Below are 22,410 nucleotides of genomic sequence, written 5' to 3' on the forward strand. Positions count from 1 at the left end.
GAGTCAACTAATAAAATTAAGTTACTCACTATATTGGAGTATTTTTTTTTTTTAAGCACTAAAATCCACAAAATTTGTAAAATCTAATAAATTAAAAAAAATAATTAACTGAAACGTCTTTAGTTATAAAGCTTGTTCTATACATAATAAAAACGTAAAACGTGTTAAACGATTATTATCTTTAAAAGAAAAGTCTGTATAATTGACTAATTTTTTTCTTAAAATTATTTATAGTAGCAGGGCTTTAGGATAAAATTGGAAATACATGTAAGAGAGAAATATTATCTGCTTTACAGTTCATACAATAAATTATTAAATAATAAATTCCTTCTCTGTTGTGTAATATAATAATAACAGTAATAATAATAATAATAATATAATATTTTTTCTGATGTGTGTAAAAGAAAATTGAAGTCCTCCAGTGGGATTGGAAGGAAATTAGTCTGTTATTACGATTTCCGTAAAATTTGGAAAGGATTTTTGAACAGTGAATAGAGGGAAGAAAGAGTGTTAAAATGAGGGTAATTATTAAATAATTATAAGGAAAAAAATAAAAAATAAAAAAGAAAAGGAAAAGGAAAGTGAGAGTGTTTGGGAGTGAGTGACCTAAAATTGAGATCTGGCATTTAGGTATAGACAAATTACAGATATTGGTAAAATTTTCATATTGTGAGCCACACAGCTTCTTCTGTGTCTCCAGTCACCATACCATACCATACCATTCCCACCCCTATCCTTTCTCTCTCTCTATTTCTCTCTCTGTCACATATAAAAACCTCTCCACCCCTTCCCATTTCCATCATTCACTCATTTCTTCATTCCTTCCTATTTTTATTTTCTCCCTAAGCACTCTCTCAATCTTCCAGCCATGGGAGCAGCGATTCTCCCAGATCTCGGAACCGAGATTCTCATTCCCGTCTGCGCGGTCATTGGAATCGCCTTCGCCCTCTTCCAGTGGCTCCTCGTCTCCAAGGTCAAACTCTCTGCCGTCAGAGACGCTTCTCCCAACGCCGCCGCCAAGAATGGCTACAACGACTACCTCATCGAAGAAGAGGAGGGCATCAACGACCACAACGTCGTCGTCAAATGCGCCGAAATACAGAACGCCATTTCCGAAGGTCTTTTTTTTTTTTTTTTTTCTCTTACTCGCACTCTCACTCTCTCTTTATGTCTGTTCGGTTTCTGAGATCTACCCTCGATCCCGGGCCTTTCTCTTTCTCTCTCTCTTCGAAAAATGTTTTAAAGATTGGAGCTTGTTGTGTCGGCGTGGGTTTCTAATTTCTGGGTAGATCTGGATCTTCTCGTGCTTCGTCCCACGTACCTTGTTTGGGTTTTTATTGCGAAAGATTTGTTTTGAATATTATATTTTCTATGTTGTTCCTTGTGTGAGTCTTGTTGTTTGTGAACTCTATTCTCCGACTTCGACATCTTCCAGTGTGTGTATTTTTGAACCCTGTTATGTCTATTTTTGGGGCTTTAATTTATGAACTCAATCGTTTTTGTTATGTATGGTTATCCAGAACATGATTTGAGCCTCGTTGTATTTTTTAATTATTAAAAAACCGATGTTGGGTATGTGATTTGGACCACACGTCGAAGTCCTGTGGTAAATTAGTAATTAGCTATGTCTAGTGCCGTTTAGTCTTTTTTTATGCGGGTTTTTTGTTCGTAAGGTCGAAAGTTGTGTATTTTTTTAACATTCCTTTGTAATCACTTTGATCTTTCTTTTTGAGTAGTATTTGTGTTACTTAATTTTTTGTCTGCGGTTTTAAACTTGATGTTCTATGAACCCTTGTCATCTCATTTCTCCGTATTTGAATCTTTTGAATACTCGCACATGAAAGTTTTACATTAATTAATTTGTAGCCCCTAGGTCTTTCTTTCTAGTAGAGTGCGTTTACAGCGGTTCTCCTCATTTCATACATAGTTGCAATGTTTTAAACTTTAACAAGCTCTATACTGCTTCTTAAATTTAGGCCTTGTTATTCTAGTAGATAATTTTTCTCCCAAAAACTTTGTGATCTGTTTTTTTGACCTGTTATACTTAATATACGAGCAGCGTTGGTTTTTGCTGAAACCATTGCACGGCAGCACTTTTTGCATTTCATTTGTTCTTTAAATTTTTGGATATGCTCTCGATTGCTGATCGTTATTCCAAATTAGTGCTTATTGGTGGATGTTAAAGAATGCCTTACTCATTTACCTGTGTTTGAACTTGAACAGGAGCAACCTCTTTCCTTTTTACTGAATACAAGTATGTAGGAATCTTCATGGTGGCTTTTGCCATTTTGATATTCCTTTTCCTTGGTTCAGTAGAGGGATTCAGCACAAGCCCCCAGGCTTGCTCATACGATAAAACTAAAACNTGTAAGCCANCACTTGCAACGGCTATTTTCAGCACCGTATCTTTCCTGCTTGGTGGGGTCACATCACTTGTTTCTGGATTCCTTGGAATGAAAATTGCAACTTACGCCAATGCAAGAACCACCCTGGAGGCAAGAAAGGGTGTTGGGAAGGCCTTCATTACGGCTTTTAGATCTGGTGCTGTTATGGGTTTTCTCCTAGCCGCAAATGGTCTTCTGGTTCTTTACATTGCCATCAACTTGTTTAAGATCTATTATGGTGATGACTGGGGTGGTCTTTTTGAGGCCATAACTGGTTATGGTCTCGGTGGGTCTTCTATGGCTTTGTTCGGAAGAGTTGGCGGAGGTATTTATACCAAGGCTGCTGATGTTGGTGCTGATCTCGTTGGCAAGGTTGAGAGAAACATTCCCGAAGATGATCCAAGAAATCCAGCTGTAAGAAATAATCACTCAGTTATTTTTGGTTTTCAAACATTGTCTTGTTAATACTTTTTATTTGTCTGAATGAATTGTTGTGCACTCAGGTGATTGCTGACAATGTTGGTGACAATGTCGGAGATATAGCTGGTATGGGATCTGATCTGTTTGGTTCATATGCGGAGTCATCTTGTGCTGCTCTTGTTGTTGCTTCCATCTCTTCATTTGGGTTGAATCACGAGTTGACTGCGATGCTCTACCCTCTCATTGTCAGTTCTGTGGGTATTCTTGTTTGTTTGCTCACCACCTTATTTGCAACTGACTTCTTTGAGATCAAGGCTGTGAAAGAGATTGAGCCTGCATTGAAAAAACAGCTCGTTATTTCCACTGTGCTGATGACTATTGGGGTTGCAGTTGTTAGTTTTGTTGCACTTCCAACTTCCTTCACTATCTTCAATTTTGGAGTGCAGAAAGACGTCAAGAGCTGGTCAGTTTTATATTAATTCCTATAAGTAACCAAGTTTGTGGTGAAAATTATTTAATGACGGGTTCTTGTATATTTATACATTAATACATTGTTGCTTTTTATATCTGTGAACTCGAATAATATTTTTATTTTGTATTGCAGGCAGCTATTTTTGTGTGTTGCTGTTGGTCTTTGGGCANGACTTATTATCGGATTTGTAACTGAGTACTATACTAGTAACGCATATAGGTAAGTAATTTTAGCGTAATGTTTTACTATTTTTTTACCTTTGTGTAATCATATCATCAGGCTTTAGCTTGACTATGTGTCTGGTTTTGCAGTCCTGTTCAAGATGTTGCTGACTCCTGCAGAACTGGTGCTGCAACTAATGTTATATTTGGCCTTGCCTTAGGATACAAGTCTGTTATCATTCCAATTTTTGCTATAGCAATTAGTATTTTTGTTAGTTTCACCTTTGCTGCCATGTATGGTATTGCCGTTGCTGCACTTGGGATGCTTAGTACCATTGCTACNNGGTTGGCCATAGACGCATATGGTCCAATCAGTGACAATGCTGGAGGTATTGCTGAGATGGCTGGCATGAGTCACAGAATTCGTGAGAGAACTGATGCCCTTGATGCTGCTGGTAACACTACAGCTGCAATTGGGAAGGTGTGGATTTTGATTTATGTTGCCTTCAAACCCATTCTGTAAGTTAACGCAAACACATGTTTTCTTGCTACTTATCTGATATCTATATTATTCTGTTTTAGGGCTTTGCCATTGGTTCTGCCGCCCTCGTATCTCTGGCCCTTTTTGGTGCCTTTGTGAGCCGAGCATCTATTACAACTGTTGATGTGTTGACTCCAAAGGTTTTCATTGGTTTAATTGTGGGAGCAATGCTTCCTTACTGGTTTTCTGCCATGACCATGAAGAGTGTGGGAAGTGCTGCTCTGAAGATGGTTGAGGAAGTGCGCAGGCAATTCAATACCATCCCAGGGTTGATGGAGGGAACTGCCAAGCCTGACTATGCTACATGTGTTAAGATCTCTACTGATGCTTCCATTAAAGAAATGATTCCACCTGGTGCTCTTGTCATGCTTACACCTCTTGTTGTTGGGATCCTTTTTGGTNTCGAAACACTTTCTGGTGTCCTCGCTGGATCTTTGGTATCTGGTGTACAGGTAATGTTTCATCCACCCCTCCTTATTCTGTAGTTTACTCAAAAACCTTGTTGTCTGTCATCCTCCCACATATTCTTTGCATCTAAGACATATTTCCATGCCATGCTTACAGATTGCCATCTCTGCATCCAACACCGGCGGTGCATGGGATAATGCAAAGAAGTACATTGAGGTAATGATTTGTTGACTACTTTGAGACGTGTAATTAATTGATTCACCCCGGTATTATAATGGAGTCCCTACACTTTACTGGTTATGGGAGTTTTTGAAACTAATCATCCTAATTGGAATTACTTGGTATGACTATTAAGGGTAATTATTATGAAATTCAATAAATTTGACCGTATAACAGCTATAGCTTGGAATTGTGTATAAATCTGTAATATGCATTTGATGGTGTATATATTTGGTGTAATTTTACAGGCTGGTGCTTCTGAGCATGCCAGAAGCCTTGGTCCAAAAGGGTCAGATTGCCACAAGGCAGCAGTTATTGGTGACACCATTGGAGACCCTCTCAAGGATACATCTGGTCCCTCACTTAACATCCTTATCAAGCTGATGGCAGTTGAGTCTCTTGTTTTTGCCCCCTTCTTTGCTACCCATGGTGGTTTACTCTTCAAGATCTTCTAAAGAGTTGAGAGAAAAGAGCATCGTTCATCAATTTTCTACTATGATGGNAGAACAAGGAAAATCCGTCCTTTCACCACCATGCCTTTACTTTTTTGTTAGTCTTTTAACTCATCTGTCATGTCGACTTCATTGTTTTTGAAACAAAGTATATTTTGTCACTCATTTGTAGTTTTAAGAAACTTCATTAGGTTGAGTCTGCAGCAAAATTTTCCTTGTTACGTGGAGTTTCATGATGATGACGATGATTATACTATTTTCCGCGCGATCCATTTCTTAGATGTCGTTGGTCGATTCTTGTAGATACTTCATTTTTTGTGTTCTGGATTTAAGAGATTTCTGGAAATTGAACTAATTCAATTAAAACGGAATAATGGATTAATAAAAAAACGTGAGTTAAATATATTTTTAATCTTTCAATTTCAGTTCGTCTTTAAATTTTAAGTTCTAAAAATAAATGAAAATGATTTTTTTTTAATTTAATTATATTAAAATTTTACGTATCAAACGTTAGTGTGCCAAATGTAAATAATTCAAGTAGTAATATAAATGTATGTCAAATATTGTTTAACGTAATTTTATTCATTTATTTTTAAGATTTGAGAAAATATACTGTATTTTTATGTTAAAGTTTAGGAATAAAAATACATATAATTTTAAAAATAATTATATCCATAAAAATTGAGGGTTGAATTGTATTGTATTGTATTGGCTTGAACTTCAAAGTCCAAAAACTCTGAAACTTAAAATTTTACACAAGGTTGTACTTATTTTATTATGGTACCAAAATGGAAAATGTTGAAAAAAAAATGGATATTTTATAAAATATAACTTAAAATTTTTCTCAAGGTTGTACTTAATTTATTATGGTATCAAAATGGAAAATGTTGGGAAAATGGATATTTTACAAAATATACACGTGGAAACACTATGAATGTAAAATTGTAATATAGGAACATATGAAAGAAGTTAATTTTAAATTTAAGAGTGTAGTTTACGTTGATTTTCATTTTAAATTTTAGAAACAAAATTACTACGTATTTTTACTTTCTGAATTTAAAACTACTTGAAAAATTGAAAATGATCATTTATAGAAAGTTAACAAAAAAAATAAGGGAAAATTAATTAGTTAATGTCTTCCCTATAAAGGTCAAGAAATATTTTGATTTTTTTAATGTAATTAACATACTTTTTATTGTTAACTTTATGGCGTTGGTGCTTCATTTCCTACTCAGTTATTTTCCAATTTTACCACATTTATTACCAAACATTTTCAGTATCATTATTTATCATATTAGAACAGTGTGAATCACTAATTGGTTGATTGCAAGCAAGAGAAGTCACGTTCTTTCAAAGCTTGACATGTAATTATGAAAAAAAACGTGATATTGAGTCCTTATTTCAGGTATGACCTTTTTCTGTTGTTTGGTTAAAAAGAATCTCATTACTCGTTCGTGCTACATTATGCCATTGATCATGAAAATGTAATATTATTTGCCTGATGAATTTTGAACTCATTTCTTAGTGGTGATTCAAAGTTATCCAGAAGTCGAGTTAGGGATCACTCTTTAATGTCTAGGCTAACCTAGCTGTCAAGCATACGAAATAGCTGTTTCTGCTACCATTTTCAAGAATTGCTATAAAACGCATTAACTTGCTAACATTTCGCACGAGGCAATGTTACTAGTTATGGTTTCAAAGCAACTGAACCATACATATTTTTCTTTTATAGTTTGATTTAAATTACAAAAACATCAAAGACTTTTCCAAGCGGTTGGAAAATCTCATCACCTTTAATCAGAATTATCTTCAATTTTGACAGTCTCAAGTGCAATCTTTCCCTCTTGATAGCACTTGTAGTTGATGTCACCATAACATTTAACGTTTCTGTATAACCTAGGCCGCGACTCATCTATAAGACCCTCTACAGGTCCAATCTCGTTCTCAGGATCTGGTTCATTGAACATTGCCAAAGACATCCTCATCTTTTCTGTGTTTGTCACAACCCTGTGCATTATGCTCTTGAATATTCCATTACTCATGATCTGCAACAGTGCCAAACTTCATTAACTAACACTGATTCCACCTCAAAAACTAGTTAATGACGCATCACCAACAAGTAAGCAAGTACAAAAATAGTATATCATTAAGCTTGGAGATTTTTTATTACTCATCAAGTAGAACAACGAGTTCTTGAGATAGAATAGAACCCAGTTTACCTGCATTTGATCGCCCAGATTGACAACAAAGGCATCGGGCATTGTGGGAACACTGACCCAATTGTCATTTATCAGAACTTCAAGACCTTCCACTTCTTTGTCTTGCAATAGGACTGTGATTCCTGATCTATCTGTGTGAGGCTTGACGCCAAGGACCAAATCAGGCCTAGAACAACGTGGATAGAAGTTGAACCTCGCCAGCATCAATGATTCTTCACCAAACTGGTCCAGGAAGCTACCCTCTTCCAAATTCAGTGACCTTGCCATGGATCTCAAGAGATAATCCATCATTGATTTCACTTTCGCCGAAAAATCCTCTAATTTCTCACTGCATTATGTTAAGAAAATTGAGCCCAGTAATTACTCTACTTCAGTATGTGACAGAAATTTCTCATTTAGATAATGTATCCTCAAGAAATCCTCTTTCTAACAGATGAGTTTAGAATAATATAATACGAGTTGCTATGTTTTAGGACAAACCGAACTGGTTAAAGGGCAGTACCTAAAATCAGAAGGAATTTTGGGCCAAAGAGAAAGCCTTCGTTTTTTTTCTGGAAAAATTCGAAGTGATAGGCGATAGGACCAGTCAAGAACCTGCTTGTCCGAAACTACTCTATCATTCCCATACCCTTCAGATTCATTAACAGCTCGAGCATACTTCTGCTTTTCCTCTTCTGGGAGTGCAAAAAATTCTTTTGCAAGTTCACGAATTTTGTCAAGGTATGAACTTGACATTCCATGACCAATTGCCTGCATGTCAGATATGCTCACTATTACAAAGATGAAAGCATTTATATCCTCGACACATTAAAATTAACTTGCAAATATGGCACGTAATATGACCTTAGATATACTAAATATCCACACAAAGGCCCTTTGGTTTAAAGAAGAATCAATCAGCGGAGTTGATATTTTGTAATGCACTAGCATGACTGTAAAACACAATTAATCTGAGACATTGAAAGGGTCCCTTTTTAGCCGCAAGTTAATAAAATTTATCGCTTTTTTCATCTTAATAACCCTTCAAAGGGAATTAGAAAGTACAATATGCAATATATGATTTAGGGTGCTTTGAAACACATGCAAGTAACAGCGAAGATGAAGTTTTTGGAAGATTTTGTAGATCCACACCTGGAAGCATCCAGCTGAAGTTAGAGCAGATCTGAGCTTCTGTATCTCACCTTCGGATGAGAGGAGACTTAGATCAATGATGGGTATTGGAACGAGTGCAGAAGAATCTTTAGATACAAAGCTATTTCCTTTAACAATATATTGCGATGGTGGTTCATCACCTTCCATGGACATTTGTTGAACGCTCTTGGCCACCGATTTCTCCTCCAAAACGAGTAGATTGCCGGCCATGTCTTTCTTAATTGGTGATCCACCAATGGATGGCTTTCTATTGTGTCAGAGTTAGAGATTATGTGTTGATTAATAAGTTATTACTCCGCGTTTCTTTGGGAGACCGACTTTCGATTATTTGTTTATGTCTGAAATGCTACAAACTGATTCGTTCAGTGTAATACGCAACAAAGTCTGCAGTTAAGTCCAATGGCTCTGACAAGAATATGAGCTGTAACTTTGTTTTTCCTAGTTAAACTGTTTTAATAATGAACATGGATCGTCTATATAGCCGAAAAATTTGTATCCTGTCGTTTTAAAAATAGAAATTGTTGATTTTTTTTAGCACTTAAATAATTTGAAATTAAAAATTTTAACTTCCAATTTTATTCGTGTTATTTATTTACTTGATTTTGGCGGTAACTTGATTCACTTCACTCAGATAAGAGTACACACTTTTATATTTATTTAACAAAAATAGTTAAAAAAGATAAAATTTTGTAATTTTTCAAAAAAAAAAATATAAAAAATGTCAAATATAAAAAATTTAAATATGTCAAAAAAATAGTTTTTTCTAGATAAACACATTTCGGACGTGAAAGCAACGTTCGACTTGATGACATGTATGAGAAGATTGCTCTCTGCACTCTCTTGATATATAAATACGCAACATGATGGCCCGGCCCATATTTTCCCACAAGATAACACATCTTGACCAAAAACATTTACATACATTACAACGTTTTGAACCAAAAAACAAGGATGTTGTTTCCTCCACTACCACCCCTGGCTTCCTCTGCCTTTCTATTCTTGTTTTACTCATTTTTTATCTTTTTATTTTTGTTTTATTCTTTAGTACAATTTTATTTTCAGGGTTAATATCCACTTCAATCCCTTACTTGAATGTGATGATCTCCAACAAACATTTGTTATTGACAGTTATGTTGTTTCTTTCTCTCTTTTATCTTATCACCCAAACACCACAACTATTTTAATGGTGGACCCATATTTCTATGTTTCATTTCTTCTATCTTTCTCTCTCTTTTTTATACTTTTTTCCATTGGTGTATCTTTTGAACTTTGTGATTGTTTATCTTATCCATATCAACTTAGGAAGAGTTAAGCAATCTCACATAACAAATATTGATACATGAGAAAGAAATATATATCGCAATGTGTCAGAAAAAATATTGTGAAACATAACTAATTTTATACAAAGGTTAAAACATTTTATATAATCATTTAAATAAAAAAAATAAAACATTTAAATTTTAAAACTTTAAGAGAGGAATTTGATCATTCAAATTTAGAAAATTTTAAAATATAATTAAATAGTTAGAATTTTGAACTTTTGAAATTAATTAATTCATGTATACATTTTTCATTTTTTATTCCGTTATTGTTTTGAAATTGAGATACATGTACTTAACACATTTTACTAACAACAATAATGATTATTTCTCTCATGTTAACAATCAATTGTGGTTAATTTTTTTTATCAATGTCAATAAAATTATTTTTTTATGACGTTAGTCATAAAATATTCATTATTGTTTGAAACCGTTGCACCGTCGAATAACCACTGCAAACATCCCGTACCGTCGCACCACGAAAAGTCACACCACCGCTCCATCATTAAACCAAACAGATATGAAGACAAGAATATGGAGAAGAACCAGATGGATATGAAGAAGAGAAGTAAGAGTTGGGAGATGAGAATAAACGGATCTGGTGAGAGTTGGAGTGAGTGAGAATCTAGAAAGAGACAAAATGAGACTTGGAAGAGTGGGATGTGGTTGCCTGAGTGAAAATGAGTGACTAAAAATAGGTAAAAACTTAGGTTTTAGAATAAAGTAGATAAATAGAGTTAAAAGTAAAAAAATACTATTTTTGTAATTAAAAAAAATTCTATAGAGGATTGAAGAGGTAGAAGAAGTAAGAAGTGGTGGTAGAGGGAGTACCACCCAAAACACAAACATGTCATGTAAGGAGTGGAGTAGCTAATACAATTTTATTCTATAGGTCGGGTTAGGGATAACCCACCCGTTACCATCCCTAACTAAGACTATGACTACGACTGTGCCTTGTGAGCCACAAGCACCACCACTTCGTGGCCACCTCCTATAACATCAATGTTAATATTACCCATACGCCTCATGTTTTGTCATGTAATGACACTCCCTAACACACCCAAATATTCTTTCTTTATCTTTTTTCCCCCTTTCGTTTCGTTTGTTTCCTGCAACTTCAATAGGCTATTTTAACCAGCATGGCCAAGCTCGCGCTGAGGCCAGACAATTCCTGCTTCATTTCACATACTCGCAGAGCATGCTCACACACCCCTTTTATCAGAACGACATCGTTTCCACGTTTTCACTTCCACCTCTCACCACCTTCCAACTACTCCTTAAGGCTCCGAATAGTTTCTAGCGCTCAACAAAATGCCAAAGAAACCCATAGAGTGGCCAAGGCCAAAGCTCTCACGGAGCTTCAAGTGGAAGAGGTGGAGAAGCAGCACGAGAACTTGTCTGGGACCTGGCCACCTTGGAAGAATCTTCCCCAAAGATACAAGCTCATTGGCACCACATCTCTCGCCTTCGTTATTTGTAACATGGATAAGGTTCTTACATGCTTTTGCAACCCCACAAAGTAAAATTGCTTCTTGATCACAATTGGATACAAGCAAGCAAGCTAATGAAAGCACCTTTTTTTTTCTTTTTTGCTTTTTGTTTTTAATGGAAATAAAGCATTTTTAGAGTATAATCAATGAATTGCATCATTAATTATGCGTGGGATTTGATTTGATTTAATGGGGGTGCAGGTGAACTTGAGTATTGCCATAATTCCAATGTCTCATCAATTTGGGTGGAACTCGACAACGGCTGGATTGGTTCAGTCCTCCTTCTTCTGGGGCTATGCATTGAGTCAATTGCCTGGGGGTTGGCTAGCCAAAATTTTTGGTGGCGGGTTAGTTACCAGTTGCAACACATGTTCTTTCTTTGCTATATTGCTACTTGCTTCCCGGAAGATTTATCTTGTGTTAGACTTTTAAAATTTTTTGACTTTGTATTATTTTAAAAGTTATATACAAAGCACCATTCTAAATTCTGGCATGCAAGCACAAATAGTTGCGGTGTTTCCCAAAACTGCAATGACATACAACTGTGGCACTTTCCAAAACCGCAATGTCCCTCATTGTCAGTGTGGTTTTCATTCACACAAATTATCACAATGCACCCACAACTTATCTTCAGCATTGGTCTAACTTCTGAAGTGTCAATGGTCGATGAATGCATTAGGAAGACATGAGATGTGCTAATGCATAATTAGAAAAAATATTCCAACAATTAGAATAATCTATAAAATTCTTATTGCAAACATATAATAATTTCATGCTGCAGTGGTCACAGTCTGTATTGCAGCAGCTGCAATGGTTGCACCTGCAATTATAAACATGATCCAAATTGTAAAGATCTTTATACTAACGTGTATTAAAGTTAAAGTCTGAAAGAAAACTGGAGAAGTACAATACTCTGGGGTGATAAGGAGTGGACTTTTGGTCTTTGAAGTTTGAGTGACCTTTTAAGATGTTATTGGTTTCCTACTTTTCTTTGCCAAAAGAAAATGAAAACATTTGGCATATAAGTTTTAGTGAATAAAGAAGAAATCAAGGCCACTTTAATTTGGTCACTATAGATTTGGTAAAGTAATTCTACTTTATTTTTCTAGTTTACCTCCAATCTTCCCTTCTCTGTTTTCTGTATTTAATTTATTATTTTTAACTAAGAAAAACATATGTATCTTGTCTGCTTCTGGAAGGAACATGCAAAGCAATTCAAATGCCAAAAAGTTGAGTGAAGCTTCACAGAGTTCCACTACTAATATGTCGGTTCTTAGTGGCTTGTACTTTCACGTTAACTAGAGATATTAATCAAATAAAGATTCTAAAGTTTGGATAACCCTCGTCTTACAAATAAATTTGTGGGTTTGAGTTAGACCAAAGTCTAAATTCTAAGAAAGTTTCGAAGTCCATGGTAGATCCATTGTTAGTTAGGCCAACTGCATTGCCACACTTTGGGATCCTTGGGTGATGTGGTGTGGTGTTCAATTGGGCCCTAACACTGAATGCGAAGATGGTTTATTTTTCCATAGTTAGGCCAAGGCCAGCAATGCTCTGAGGTTCAAATAAAGTTGAACCAAATGTATACTCTTTTGTATATTGTACTGAAGTTTTAGGCACTTTGAACTCAAGTTTTAATGGATAGAAGTAATAAAATTGTAAAATTGGGACTTGCACCAATTTCTGATTATTCTATCAGGAAGGAAATGCTGGTAAATGATTTGAGTATTTTCCACTATAACGTTGAATTGATAATGAAACAATGAATCAATGGTTTGTCCGACTTTGAAAAAATCAAATCTTTAAAATGACTGGCAGCAAATATCTTGACATGTAATCTCTTTGTAATCAAGGCTCGGGATGGATATGTAACATATATTAGAATCTACTTGCAAGGAATTGAACTTTAATCTCACATTTGGAAATATGACATTCTAGTATGGAGTTTAGAAGGCTTTGAACTCTCCAAGTATCTTTTGTGGTGTAGTTCTCCCTTGGTTCTTATCTATTTTTACTAAATCCTTTTATCATGTCTCTCAATTGCTAACGAGGTGCAGGTGGTGATAACAAACATTGCAATGTTTCCTAGATTATTCAAAGGGCTAGTGCATAGCCAACCCACACTGGCTATAGGGTTGTGGAGGGTGGTGGGATATTATAATCCAACTGTAAGGTGTGAGACTTGAGTCTATCATGTGAAGTGTGAGATATTAGTGTGAGGTTTATAAGACCTTGGGCTCCAATTACAATAGCTAGCTTTTGTGGTGTGCCACTCCCAAGATAATTATTAGGACGTGTCTCTTTCTGCAGGTAGGGATTCTCATTCCCATGGAATGGAGGCAGAACTGGAATTATCATTTTTGCATACCAAACCAAGCATTCTCCTAATGATATTTTTCCCAATAAATTTATAATTTAATATCTTTATTTTCTAAATCTTTCTTCTTTGTCCTTTAAGCCATCTTAAACAATACCTTTGTTATTGTGCAATGCATATTCCTCATGTTTATCTACTTGGTGAAATTATAATTACATTCCAAAGAGAGGTTCAAGATTAGACTGAGGTATTTACAAGACTGCATTTACATACTATATGTTAATTACATTCTTTTATCTATTATTGACAAAGGTATCCATCTATTTCCTTTCATTAAATGGGAGTCAATTCAAAAACTCGTGTTCAAGTCCTAAAGAAAGAGATAGTAATTGGACAATTACCTCATTCAGAGTTGGCACTGATATTTCTATTTAGCTGCCGAGTTTATGATGTTACACCATTATCTTTCTTTTTCAGAACTGTTCTTGAGGTTGGAGTATTGATATGGTCAGTTGCTACCGCTCTTGTTCCTTTTCTTGCTGGATATATGCCTGGCTTACTTTTGTCAAGGGTTTTGGTCAGTAATTTTTTTCAACCACCCAATGCATACTTTCTTTCTTTGCTGAATTAAGGCCTACTTACACCCATGATTCCTTGGGTCTTGCAAAAAGTTATTATTTTGATGTATGTATCTTTCCATGGGATTTTCTATCTTCTGCAGTTAGTATGCCTATTTTGGGTTTCTTTTTCATATAATTATTGCTATTTAACCTCTTCCCTGGTGAACATTTGTTAGTCTTTTTCAACACTACTAAGCTCTTCTCTTCCATTGCAAATCTAGGTTGGGATAGGGGAAGGTGTTTCACCATCTGCTGCTACGGATCTTATTGCCAGGCATGTAAACATCAAAAAATATGTTGGGATTGAGTTGATTTTCTGCTGATTTGTATTTCTGTTATGATTTGATATTTACTTGTCCTCTGATTACTTTTTTCATCAGTATGTGAAATTTTAGACTATTTTCATGTGAACTAAAATTATTTATTGTCTTTAGTTTCGTCCCAAACAAAATTTGGTTGAACTAATTTTTGTGTTGCATTATAAGAATCCAAAGAAACATAAACATGTTGAACACTAACAGCAATTCTTTGGAGCTCAACAAAAATACTCTTAAGTTAATAATTCATTCAACTAACTCAGCCACTGATTTTTGACATGTCAGCCAGTTGTAATATTTCTTTTTTTTTATCTTTTCACCTTTTTAATCAGTAAGGTTCATGCCACATGCAGGTCAATACCATTGGAAGAACGTTCACGGGCAGTAGGATTTGTTTTCGGAGGTTTGAGTGTTGGAAGTGTTATGGGGTAGGCATTTTCTAGCTTGTAGTTACACAAGATTGTAATTTCTTTTTATTGTCTACTCTCAATTTTAACACTGTAATATTTGTCAGGCTTCTTTTGGCTCCTCCTCTTATCCAAAATCTTGGTTGGGAATCAGTATTTTATTTATTTGGTCTCTTGGGGATTGCTTGGTAAGTAGAAATGACTATCTATTTTCCACTTGCCTCTCTATTAGTTAAAAATAGTAAATTTCCTATGTCTTGAGTTTCGAATATGGTTGTTAGATTCAAAATTATGACTTGGTTTATTGACATGATTTTTGAAGGTTTTTGGGGTTTCAAGTTCTTGAAGGAGGTGAAAAACAATTAAATCCAAAATCTCTTTCATGTGAGATCTTTATCTATTTCAATTTTTTGTGGCTTCTTGATGTTTGAGCTAAAAAGTATTTTGTTATTAAATCAATGATGACAAACGACGCCTTTCTATTAAAATAAGTTTTACAATCTATTTGGATTTATGAGCTGCTGGAATTGATATATATATATATATATATATCGAGTAATGTTTACTTGATCATCTTATCTGTTGGAAACATTTTTTTTCTTTTGCAAAATACTTTGGAGGTGATCCTTATTATGGTACTGCCCGCCTGCTTAATCTGCTTTGGTTTGAGTGGAGTTGTCACTTTTTATTTCCTTTTCTTCTTCATCAACACTGCTGTAAAATGATAGATTTTGTATCAGTCCATAGCTTGGTTTGCTGTGTTTTTGTCAACGCTAATCATTTTGTGAATTTGCTCTTCTAAATTGAAAAATTCACTTTAGAGAGGAATGTGAGGCAGGCATCTCAACTATTAATGAGAAAATCAAGGAATAGTTTCTAACAAACCCATGATTTGTTATACATGTGCATGATATTCTTACCATTGATGTTGGCATGAATATTGAGATTTCTTACTTTCCCTTTCAAAGTGAGAGCTGACTTTAGTGGAGTCAAATTCAATAATAATCATTTAATAGATCTCCATTGTTACCTGACATAAGATATGAGTTACCTACATATTTATCTGGTTATGCCTTGTGTCTTTGGTTTTGTGCGATTAAATAATTAATGTTAGGTAACCACCGGATAAGTTCTGAACTTGCAAGCATTGATCATCTTAGTCCCTGACATTTCTAAACCTTCATAGTAAGTCATTCAGTTTAGACATTTTCTAAGTTTTTATTCATTTGCATTAAGAACTAAAGTGAATGATTTTTTGCAAAGTCAAGAACTATATGGGAGTTTAGAAAATTCAAGAACTAAAGTCTATAATGCTTACAATCTCATGAACTGAGGGGTTCACAAAATCAATGAGAATTTGGAACTATGAAATGTCAGCAAGGATTTTAAGTATATGTTAGGCTCTCTAGATAAAAAAAGGTTAAGAGGGAGAGAATCAAAGAACACCCTTAGTCTTTCTCTGGCAATGGAAGAATCCCCTTTTTAAATGTGTGAAACGGTTTTATTTTTGTCCCCATAAAGAATGCCTATTTGTTCGTAAATTGTGTGCATGTCCCTTCGACCTCCAAACTCTTCTAATAACTATCTGTTATACCTAATCTATTACACGTTTCTAATATAAGTATATAACTAGTAACTACTTAGGCTGTGTTTGAATAACCATGTTGAAAGCCAATAAAATGTGAGTGGACAATTGAGTTCAATCTTCCACCCTCTGCCGTATAACCAGACCACGTTGCTCCATTTACCCAGTATCTCTCTTCCTTCTAGAATTTATCTCAAGTTTTGGAACCTCTTGGTTCCTAACATCATTTCAGTACTCATAATCTGTACTTTTATTTAAGAATTAATAAATTATAAATGAAGATGACATATTTTACTTTTTCATTTTTCTTATGTTATGTGTAAAAGGCAGATTGTATATAAGTTGTCTTTGTTGTACAGTTCAAGGCTTTCATTCTTTTGTTTACGTATTTGAAGCCTTACGTGGTTTAAGTGGTTGTTTTTATCTTTTGACTTTCACTGCCTCGTTGCAGCCCCAGACACGGTGACAAACTCATGGAAAACTTCTCTGACCGAATTGAATGGCTCTTTGAAGGTACAAGTAACGAAATTTATGGCAGTTTTGAAGCTCATTCTTTTTGTCAAAATTTGAATGACCATAGGAATGACTTGGCAGCTCTGCTTAATGGCCCTAGATATTCTTATATTTTTTTGTTGATCGTGTTAGTTATTATAGATATTGGGTTTGCTTGGACATAGTCTCTATAAACACCTTTAGGAAGAAAAAATAAGAGGAAAAATTGAAATCAGTTTCTCCGTAAGCTAAAATTAGCTTATGCACTAGATAATTTGTAAATGCTCTCTCATATAGTTTCTCTAAATTTTTATTTTTAACTCATGCATAAACTAATTTTAGCTTATAGAGGAGTCAGTTTCACTATCTTCTATAATTTTTCCCTTGTAAGTGCTCATGGAAAGTATATCCAAACATACCCATTATCCTTTATCTCATTTAGCTACAATTTAGAATTTATTAAGGATTTTCATTGTAATAAAAATTATTTATATTTATGTATGTTTGTATCTATGGATGTGGATGTTCATTGTGGAGGTGTTTTCTCAAGCAATTCCAATTTCCAAGTATTCTTAAGAGTTAAAATTCCAGATATAATTTTTTTTTGCCAGTATGCGTGTAAGACTTACACTTGGTTAGATTAAGTGAATGCTAACAATATCTGCTAATTAACATTGATTTGTGTCTGTTCTTATAATACAGGATGTACCTTGGAAGGCTTTTTTCCAAAATCGTGCTGTGTGGGCTATGATATATGCTCATTTCTGTGGTAGTTGGGGTCACTATAACTGTCTATCATGGCTTCCCACATTTTTTAGGTACCATGTCAGCATTTAATGCTTCACCTGCTTCCACTTTTTATCTTCCACTGCAACCAAGCCACCAGGGAGTCAGTGGTGACCTTTAGAATGAATAATTGTTTCTTTAATTTTTTTCCATTTTAACATTTACTCATTCATGACATAGTTTTGCTCACAGAAAGCTAATTATATTATCATATCATAATATGCTAGAAAGAAGCTGGATTCACCTTTTATTTACTCTAGTTACACACACACACAAGTACCAAACTTATTTTATTCATTTTAGAAGTTTACAGTCTGGAAATTTCAATTTGAAATTTATGACTTTACTGCTATGAGATGATGCCATAGTGCTGATCATACACTTTGACTGCTTTTTCTTAACAAAAAATTCCTCATGTTTAAAGATTGATGAATTTGGGAAAGAAAGTAATTTTATAAATAATTTATTCATAGGGTTTAACTATTGGATCTTCTGCATAAAGAATAGTAAATTCTATAGTTCTCTCACTTGAGGTTCCCCAGTTATGCTCTGGAAATTTTAAAGCTTTAATATCTTAAGTTTTTCTTTTTCTCTTTCATTGTTTAGAGAGAAACAATTTGAGCTTTAGAATATTTTCAGGCCAAAGAAATTGAGTAAAGAATTTTAAGGATCTTTGCTAATGGTTTTAACATATGTATGCGTGGAATTCAAACTTCTCTACAGTTGCAAACCATGGAAAGCTCTGTAGTACCTTGGGAAAAAACCGTAGTTTATTTTAGAAAGTGAGTTTAGGTCTTACTAAACCCTACAAAATTAATTTATAAGATGAAGTTTGCATTCAATTGCTTTATTTTTGGTCATATCTCAAGACGATTTAAGATCTCCGATGTTTTACTTTGTGACTGCTTAGCATTATTTTGTAGATTCCATACTGATGTATAGCGATGATCACTGACTGCTATTTGCCAATATATTGCAACTAAGATTAGTTATGCAATTTGAAAAGTTCGTGAGAAATTAGATTATTGTGTTACGCATGATTGTCAGATCTTAAAATTTTTGTTTTAAAATTGTACAGAATTTAGTGATAGTATTGCGTACAGTTTTGACCACTGGAGAATCTAATTCGTCCATCTGTATGCTATGCAGTGAGGAGCTGAATCTAAATCTGACTGAAGCTGCATGGGTAAGACAGTTATTTTCATTCTTTATGTCTCACATTGACAATGAAGGAAATGTAGCAATTTCCTCTTTCAAAACATCACAAATAATAAAATGACATATTAGCTGCATATTGCAGGGATATCATACCACATGTTTAACAGTACTACCAAATTATGAAATGTCTTTTATTTTTCCTAACACAAATCTTCAATGGCATCTCACCATCTCCTTTAGCTAGCCCTAAACTTGGCCAAAAATACTAACATTAATAAAATACAAAAGTTTATGTGAATAGAATTAAACTATTTAAACTTAATAAATAATAGTTTTGAAGAGTAAACAATAATTACTATATAGATGTTAAAATACATAGTGATGCGTAACATGAGTTTTATTTAAAAAAAAATCATTACTATGTGCTATGTTCCAACTTGGGGGTGTGGGACCCCAACAGGTGGAGAGACTGTTTTAAATTTTTTAACCCATGATCTCCATGTCAGAAGGCAACAACCTTGCTGTTGCACCATGGTTCTCCCTCAATGAAAACATCTGTTTTCCAATTCAATATGGACTTTCCTTTTACCAATTTAACCTAGTTTTAATGGCTTTGAAAGTTCTTGACAATATTTGATTTTAGAGGGGTGACTGGAGTAACTAACACCAGGCTAGTTGATCCTACCAGTTTAGTTCTTTTTTCTTTTTAAAAAAAAGTTTATTAGAAGTTTTATTTTTGGACTAGGATCATGCCTAATATTCACATACATACAGACATACTAACCACTGGGGATTGTTAATCATTTCAGGTGTCTATACTTCCTCCATTGGCTTCAATATTTGTGACTGGTCTTGCAGCTCAATTAGCTGACAACTTGATTTCAAGAGGAGTTGAAACCACTGTGGTATGAGAGGCACAAAAATGTTATTTGTTATTGTTGTTTATTATAGGCTTAATGACAATTTTGGTTCCTATATTTTATAGCAATGGTTCAATATTTTTTTCTCTATTTTTATCTCAATGTGATCTCTATACTTTTTAAAAAGGCTCAATGTTGTCTCTTCAGTCAGATCAGCATGAACGTCATTTAGAGGATGATGAGCTGACATATACTAATACAATCACCCACTCTTTTTACTCGTCTATTGTGCAATCCCAGGGTGTAAAATGGAAGACATGACGTTAATGTTGATCTAATATAAGGACCACATTGAGTTATTTTGAAAAATATAGAGACCATATTGAGTCAAAAATAAATAAAGGAAAACATTCAATTATTACTACAAATATAGGGACCAAAAATACTATTAAACTTTTATTGTATGAGTAATTACTACTTATGATATGTCAACAAATGTACTGCTTCCTCATGATAAAGTTGACATCGTGTTTGTGGTCATAAGTCCTTCTCTAATGATAAATTTTGCATCCAAACTGACTGTTTACACAATTCATGTTAGGGTAAAGACACGACTACTGACTACACCTCACCGGATGTAGGAACAGTAGATATTGTGACTGTTGACCCAATGCAGACATCTCAATGACAACTGACAAATTATTTAAACATATCTATCTTGACTTTTATTCTTAATTTCTCAGCTGTCTGAATTTCTTTAAAAATTATGTATAGGTTCGAAAGATCTGCCAATCTATTGCATTTTTGTCCCCTGCAATCTGCATGACTCTTTCCTCACTGGATCTAGGGTTACCGCCTTGGGAGATTGTGGCAATTCTCACAGGTGGTTTGGCTCTCTCAAGCTTTGCCTTATCAGGTGCTGGTTAATCCTGCAAATATACCTTGTTTGATTCACATACTTTCCTTAGCCTTCACTGGCTGTATTTATCTGCTTATCCAGGACTATATTGTACTCACCAAGACATGTCACCCGAATATGCAAGTATACTTCTGGTATGTGTGCTTGCACTTCTTTTCTTTTATATGAAATTGAAGATTGTGAAATGTTTTTACAAAATTCCCAAAAGAACAAAGGGTTTATTTGAATAAATTTTTGCTGAAGTACTTTTAAGAGAAGAAAATAAGGAGAACCATAAATTAAAATTAAGTTATGCATAAACTAATTTGTAGAAACTTTCTCATATTATCTAAAAGATGATTTTTTACTTTATAAGTTATGTCATTCCAAAGCTTTTCTGCAGTATTTTCATTTAGTAGTTTCTGCACATCTTTTGTTGTTTTTAAGTCCTCTGCTATCCACCCTACAAGAATCTTGAAGCAGGTAGCATCATTCATCCATCAAATTTTGGGGAAAAAAAGGGACACAGTTATTCTTTGCATCTTTAGAATTATATATGTTTTATTTTTTTGAATAAAGGATTTCAATCTTTTGGTTATTCTGTTCATGTAAAGGCCTAACTAATTGTGAGTTTTAGCTTATAATTATTAACTTTTGATGGACTTATGCTCCATCCTAAGTTTGAAGACTATCCAATTTTCTTAACACAAAAGAAACTCCTCTTCACCTAAGATGTTGTAGAGGAATAACTTGAAAATGCATAGACTAAACCATACTCACTATTTGACTTTAGAGGTTGGATTGGAGCAATATCCATAATTTTTTGTAATTAAAAAAAAAAAATCTGAGTTGCATCTGACTTTCTTGTTCTGTTTTCTCTCAGGGTATAACCAATACTGTTGGGGCTGTTCCTGGAATTGTGGGTGTAGCCCTCACTGGTTATCTTCTTGACTTAACTCATTCATGGAGCGTAAGTTGCTGCTAATGTTAGTTGTTTTCTCAATGTATGTTGTATATCATTATGTGAATTTGATTTATATTTCATTTCTTCTGGCATGTAGATTTCACTATTTGCACCATCAATCTTCTTCTATATGACTGGTACCATGGTATGGTTGGTGTTCGCCAGCAGTAAGCCTCAAAGTTTTTCTGAGCATAACTGATTCATGTTCCAATCATTCACTATGTATGAGAAGTGGATTTTTGACACGGGGGTATATCCTTTTGATATTTACAAATCAGATAATTTAAGTACAAAGAAATGATTGTATAGGTATTACTGTATGTATCTACGTATGTATTCTTATTTTTTCAATTGTAGAATATTATAGCATTTTGTATATTTTTCACAGATGATGTTATGGTGGTTGGTCACCAAAAAATGTACTGACAACTTAAATCCTTGAAAGTCAAGAATCAGTTTCCTCTACCAACTTTTGGTGCTATGGTCTTCTCTTGCAAGTTTCAACCAGAAAGTGACCTTTGAATGATGAATAATTTTAACATTTTAAGCTATTAAAGCTCTCTCCTAACTCTCCATGTCATTGTTTTTTTCTTTTTTTCAATTATGTGAAGTCAACTGATCATTATTGATGACCACCACCTGCTCTGCTGAGATTTCTCTCACTCTCATTTGTTATTGAGATTTTGTTATGTGGTATTTAATATAGTTTTGAATTGATGATGAAAAATGGATACACCTACAGTTGAATAAAATGCATTGGAATAGAATG

The 22,410-nt window shown here is 34.3% G+C and overlaps 3 protein-coding genes across 4 annotated transcripts; 2 read left to right on the plus strand and 1 right to left on the minus strand.

Annotated features, from left to right (window-relative positions):
• Window positions 1-855: 855 nt before the first annotated feature.
• On the plus strand, window positions 856-5,277 carry LOC106768298 (pyrophosphate-energized vacuolar membrane proton pump). The gene is given in 8 exon segments (NM_001317306.1): window positions 856-1,118; window positions 2,224-2,798; window positions 2,888-3,267; window positions 3,409-3,495; window positions 3,588-3,918; window positions 4,020-4,430; window positions 4,543-4,602; window positions 4,854-5,277. Coding segments are annotated over 8 exon segments (2,301 nt in total). The 5' UTR covers window positions 856-868; the 3' UTR covers window positions 5,061-5,277.
• Window positions 5,278-6,624: 1,347 nt separating this feature from the next.
• LOC106767100 (codeine O-demethylase) lies at window positions 6,625-8,801 on the minus strand. The gene is made up of 4 exons (XM_014651926.2): window positions 8,408-8,801; window positions 7,779-8,026; window positions 7,277-7,604; window positions 6,625-7,102 (listed from the first exon to the last, which is right to left on the minus strand). The coding sequence occupies exons 1-4, from the start codon at window positions 8,636-8,638 to the stop codon at window positions 6,851-6,853; spliced, it is 1,059 nt and encodes a 352-aa protein (XP_014507412.1). The 5' UTR covers window positions 8,639-8,801; the 3' UTR covers window positions 6,625-6,850.
• A 1,861-nt stretch (window positions 8,802-10,662) lies between these two features.
• LOC106768723 (probable anion transporter 6, chloroplastic) lies at window positions 10,663-22,110 on the plus strand. 2 transcript variants are annotated; one of them, XM_022783801.1, is made up of 15 exons: window positions 10,663-11,237; window positions 11,439-11,584; window positions 14,032-14,131; window positions 14,396-14,448; window positions 14,845-14,919; window positions 15,006-15,086; window positions 15,221-15,282; window positions 16,935-16,996; window positions 17,678-17,793; window positions 18,911-18,947; window positions 19,729-19,824; window positions 20,554-20,695; window positions 20,780-20,832; window positions 21,561-21,681; window positions 22,030-22,110. In XM_022783801.1, exons 1-14 carry the CDS (start codon window positions 10,887-10,889, stop codon window positions 21,660-21,662), a joined length of 1,476 nt encoding a protein of 491 aa, XP_022639522.1. In that variant the 5' UTR covers window positions 10,663-10,886; the 3' UTR covers window positions 21,663-21,681; window positions 22,030-22,110. The 2 variants fall into 2 exon arrangements, with proteins under 2 accessions (XP_022639522.1, XP_014509496.1); XM_014654010.2 differs by having other exon boundaries at window positions 10,666-11,237; window positions 21,561-21,647; window positions 21,739-22,110.
• Window positions 22,111-22,410: the final 300 nt, after the last annotated feature.

This window comes from Vigna radiata, chromosome 7 (genome assembly GCF_000741045.1).
Source record: "Vigna radiata var. radiata cultivar VC1973A chromosome 7, Vradiata_ver6, whole genome shotgun sequence".
NCBI classification, from domain to species: Eukaryota; Viridiplantae; Streptophyta; class Magnoliopsida; order Fabales; family Fabaceae; genus Vigna; species Vigna radiata.

Excerpts from the sequence above, each read along its gene's own strand:
- LOC106767100 (XM_014651926.2), bottom strand. The coding sequence starts at position 8,638 with ATGGCCGGCAATCTACTCGTTTTGGAGGAGAAATCGGTGGCCAAGAGC. Across the intron at positions 8,027-8,407 it reads CTTCAGCTGGATGCTTCCAG|GCAATTGGTCATGGAATGTC; the intron begins GTGTGGATCTAC and ends TCTGACATGCAG. Across the intron at positions 7,605-7,778 it reads AAAATTCCTTCTGATTTTAG|TGAGAAATTAGAGGATTTTT; the intron begins GTACTGCCCTTT and ends AACATAATGCAG.
- LOC106768723 (XM_014654010.2), top strand. The coding sequence starts at position 10,887 with ATGGCCAAGCTCGCGCTGAGGCCAGACAATTCCTGCTTCATTTCACAT. Across the intron at positions 11,585-14,031 it reads GCCAAAATTTTTGGTGGCGG|AACTGTTCTTGAGGTTGGAG; the intron begins GTTAGTTACCAG and ends TTTCTTTTTCAG. Across the intron at positions 20,696-20,779 it reads CTCAAGCTTTGCCTTATCAG|GACTATATTGTACTCACCAA; the intron begins GTGCTGGTTAAT and ends CTGCTTATCCAG.